This window comes from Vigna angularis, chromosome 4 (assembly GCF_016808095.1).
Source record: "Vigna angularis cultivar LongXiaoDou No.4 chromosome 4, ASM1680809v1, whole genome shotgun sequence".
In the NCBI taxonomy this organism is placed as follows: domain Eukaryota; kingdom Viridiplantae; phylum Streptophyta; class Magnoliopsida; order Fabales; family Fabaceae; genus Vigna; species Vigna angularis.
Genome location: NC_068973.1, coordinates 10,552,820 through 10,556,412, shown reverse-complemented (window position 1 = coordinate 10,556,412; position 3,593 = coordinate 10,552,820). Strand labels below are relative to the sequence as shown.

Here is a 3,593-nt window from a genome sequence, read left to right as displayed (position 1 = left end):
CTTAGAAAAATCTAACATCTTGATAATTATCGAATCGTATATATTCAATTACTAAATGAAAGCTTTAATTTGTTTTCAAACACTAAATTATCATTCGTTCATATTTTAGTAATGAAATTGGTTAATTGCTTCTTCTTTTAATTTTTACTTAATGAGACAATCCAATAAGACGGTTTACTTTCTATGGATTTTCTCTTTTCTCATATTTGTTTTATGTATTTTCCTATCCATTTCCTTGGATAACCAAGCACAAAAGTTCATTCCTAAGATTAGCAAGCTCCAAGAAACAGAGATCAAAGTCACAAGTAGCTTCCTGAGACTTGCCTCGCTTTGATTGGTGAATGACTTTTTCTACCCCTCCCAAGACTTCATCATCAATTTGTTTTTTTTTTATTCTATTCCCATTTCGATAGAAACCAATCAAGCAAGAGCGAAGCATCCAAAACTGCAAAAGTCTTCGTCAATTCGGTAATTTAAATCCATGTCCTCTCCTTCATTATATAGTTTGAAGTTGCATCATTTTTGAAATACAAAGCAAGAAAACTCTAAAGAACAGAAATTTCCGAAACTGCACGGTCTTGCAGAAGAGGACAGCATGGCTGGAGGTTCGCTAGGAGACAACATAGGATTGAAGGAAGATGTCATCAAGAGGGTATGTGGTTTAGCCTTCAAAGCTCACAAGCACAAGACACAAGACAAGCTCTACTTTTACGAAAAGGTTCAAATTTCTTCGGGAACTTACCATGTTTTCAGCTTCTCAGGATCTTGGGATGCCACTGAATGGTTTGTTAACAAACCCTATGGAGAAACTAAGATAGATCTTACCCTGTTCCCTTCTCTCAGAAGTATTGGTAACGACGAAGCTGCTTTGGTGAACCAAGGCTTCGCAAAGAGATTCGACCATATATTCAAAGCCACCCCATTTAAATCCGAGGTATTTTTAACTGATGTTTGTTAGCTTATGTTGTTTGTTATTTCTTTGGATTAGTTCCACGTGTTGAAACTTACGTGTAGTTTCGAAATCATCGTGCCTATATACCAAGACATGTTCAGTTTTTTTTTTTTCAGTTAGCGTGATGCTTTCTATTTTTGGTTAATTACATTAAGGAATAAACTGTCAAAATGTGTAGGTAAACAAGGCTATAGGAGATGGGAAACAAGTGGTGTTTACGGGGCATTCCTCTGGTGCTGCTATGGCAGTATTTGCAACATTTTGGACCTTGGAAGAATATCTTAATCCAACCAAAACTCAAAAACCTAAACCACCCTTCTGTGTCACTTTTGGGTCTCCCTTAATTGGTAATCATATTCTCTCTCACGCTTCAAGGAGAGAAAACTGGTCTCGTTATTTCATACATTTTGTTTTGAGATATGACATAGTGCCACGGATTTTGCTTGCTCCCGTATCTTGTATTGAGAAAACTTTTGGTTCTATTTTCCAATCCTTGAATCCCAAGTTCAAAACTTCCATCCAAGATTCACCACAAGCAGCTGAATTTTTCTCATCTGTGATGAGAAACACAGCCAGTGTTACAAGCCATGCTGCGTGCATTCTCATGGGCAGCACAAATTTGTTACTTGAGACAGTGGCAAACTTTGTTGACTTGAGTCCTTATAGGCCATTCGGAACATACATTTTCTGCAATGGAAATGGACAGCTGATTGTGGTGAAAAACTCTGATGCCGTTTTGCAACTGTTATTCCACACTGCTCAGCTAAGCGATTTGGCAGAACTTCCAGAAGTTGCCAAAGATAGCATATCGCAACACCTGTCCTATGAGGCTGAGTTGGAAGATAGCTTGGGAATGCAGAATATAGTATACCTGGAACAACTTGAGCAACTTCCCTTGTCTGCTGATGGCTCTGACAGTGATGTTGCAACAATTAGCGCAGCTTTGGATGGCCTTGGACTGGTAATAATTTTTTGAACTTTCTACATACCTAGAATCAAATAACAGCAGGTGATAAACTTGTGTAAACTGAACTTTTGTAACTTTTTATAGAAGTTAAATCACATCAATCTAATCACCATTCAGTATAAATTTCTCTTAAATATTGTGTCAGGTGGAAATATAAAGTAGTGTGATGAAATGTAAATTCCTCTTCACAAGTAGGATTGATAAAATTTAACTATTTATAGTATAGTAGTATAGTAGTATCAAAAGGGTTATTATAAATGATTCAAGTGGATCGAGACATGGACTTAAACGAGGTTTTCTCTGTCAAAACATAGTTACTCGTTTGATCCTATAATACATACTGCTATAGTTGAAGCATAATGAGTGATGACTTACGGTTTACATGGCAGAGCACAAGAGCAAGGCTGTGTCTACGAGCAGCAGGTGAGTTGCAAAAGCAGAAAAAGAAAAACGAGGAGAAGATCAGTAAGGAGTTTGAGGATAAAGCTGTGGCGAGCATGAGGTATCTGGAGAACTACAAAACATCATGCGAGGTGCAAAAGGGAACAGGATACTACGATGCTTTTAAGGTGCAGAAGGAGGAAAACGACTTCCAAGCAAATGTGAAGAGGCTAGTGCTGGCAGGGGTATGGGATGAGGTGATTGAGATGCTGAAGAGGTATGAACTCCCAGATGAGTTTGAAGGGAAGAAAGAATGGATTCAACGTGGAACCAACTTTCGTCGCCTTGTGGAGCCTTTAGACATAGCGAACTACCATCGGCATTTGAAGAACGAGGACACGGGACCTTACATGATCAGGGCGAGACCAAAACGATACAGATACAGTCAAAGATGGTTGGAGCATGCGAAGAGGGAGCCAAAAGCTGTTCCCATCACTGAATCCTCCTTCTGGGCTGAAGTGGAAGAGCTTCATAGCTGGATCAATAGCAAGAAGGCTTTTGATGAAGTCAGGGAAAGGGTTGAGCAACTTCAACGTGACCTTAAAAAGTGGACTGATGAAAACGAACTCACCAAGGATACTTTCTCCAAGGACCCTAGCTTCATTAAATTCTATGAAATTCTGCCTCCTGAAAACAAGGCAAACATAACTGCTCTTCTTGCCAATGTCAAAGGATTTTAATTTTAACTATAGAGCTTTTCATGTGTATCGTCATGAACCTGTGCTAGCTGGTTCAATGTTGTTTTCTAACTTTGTATTCCTTTTGTTTATGTATCATTCCCAAGTTTTGTCTGACTTGTGAGAATCGTAAGTCATTCAGACTGATATACTAAATAAATCTGTTAAATACTACCATCTGTTTGGGATGAGCACTAGTACAAAAAGCGAATTTTGATGCTCCATATACGCTTCGGTTATTGAGAAACCGAAGCGTACAAGGTTATATACCTCGGTCTCCATCCAACCCGAAGTCGAAAAGTCATATTGCTTCGGTTAACACAAAACCGGTGCGTATAACGTAACTACCGCCTCGGTTTGCTACGAAATCGGTGCCTAAACCCCTTCCTATTCCTTCCTATTAACTCGGTTAAAGATAAAACCGAGACCTATTATCTGGTCAAATCAGCACCTGCCCCGCTTTTTCCCTTTTTCCTCTTCTTTCCTCTGACACTCATCTCACTCTCATCTCACCTCTCGTTCTTTCCTCTCGTCTCACTCTCGTTCTTCCCCATCT

General features: G+C 39.2%; 1 protein-coding gene across 2 annotated transcripts; it reads left to right on the top strand.

Annotated features, from left to right (window-relative positions):
- The first annotated feature begins 258 nt into the window (after window positions 1-258).
- LOC108329843 (protein EDS1L) lies at window positions 259-3,211 on the top strand. Of its 2 annotated transcripts, XM_017564192.2 has the most exons (4): window positions 259-468; window positions 585-934; window positions 1,131-1,913; window positions 2,309-3,211. In XM_017564192.2, the coding sequence occupies exons 2-4, from the start codon at window positions 596-598 to the stop codon at window positions 3,038-3,040; spliced, it is 1,854 nt and encodes a 617-aa protein (XP_017419681.1). In that variant the 5' UTR covers window positions 259-468; window positions 585-595; the 3' UTR covers window positions 3,041-3,211. The 2 variants fall into 2 exon arrangements, with proteins under 2 accessions (XP_017419681.1, XP_017419679.1); XM_017564190.2 differs by having other exon boundaries at window positions 259-934.
- The last annotated feature ends 382 nt before the right edge of the window (window positions 3,212-3,593 follow it).

Excerpts from the sequence above, each read along its gene's own strand:
- LOC108329843 (XM_017564192.2), top strand. The coding sequence starts at position 596 with ATGGCTGGAGGTTCGCTAGGAGACAACATAGGATTGAAGGAAGATGTC. Across the intron at positions 935-1,130 it reads CCACCCCATTTAAATCCGAG|GTAAACAAGGCTATAGGAGA; the intron begins GTATTTTTAACT and ends CAAAATGTGTAG. Across the intron at positions 1,914-2,308 it reads CTTTGGATGGCCTTGGACTG|AGCACAAGAGCAAGGCTGTG; the intron begins GTAATAATTTTT and ends TTTACATGGCAG.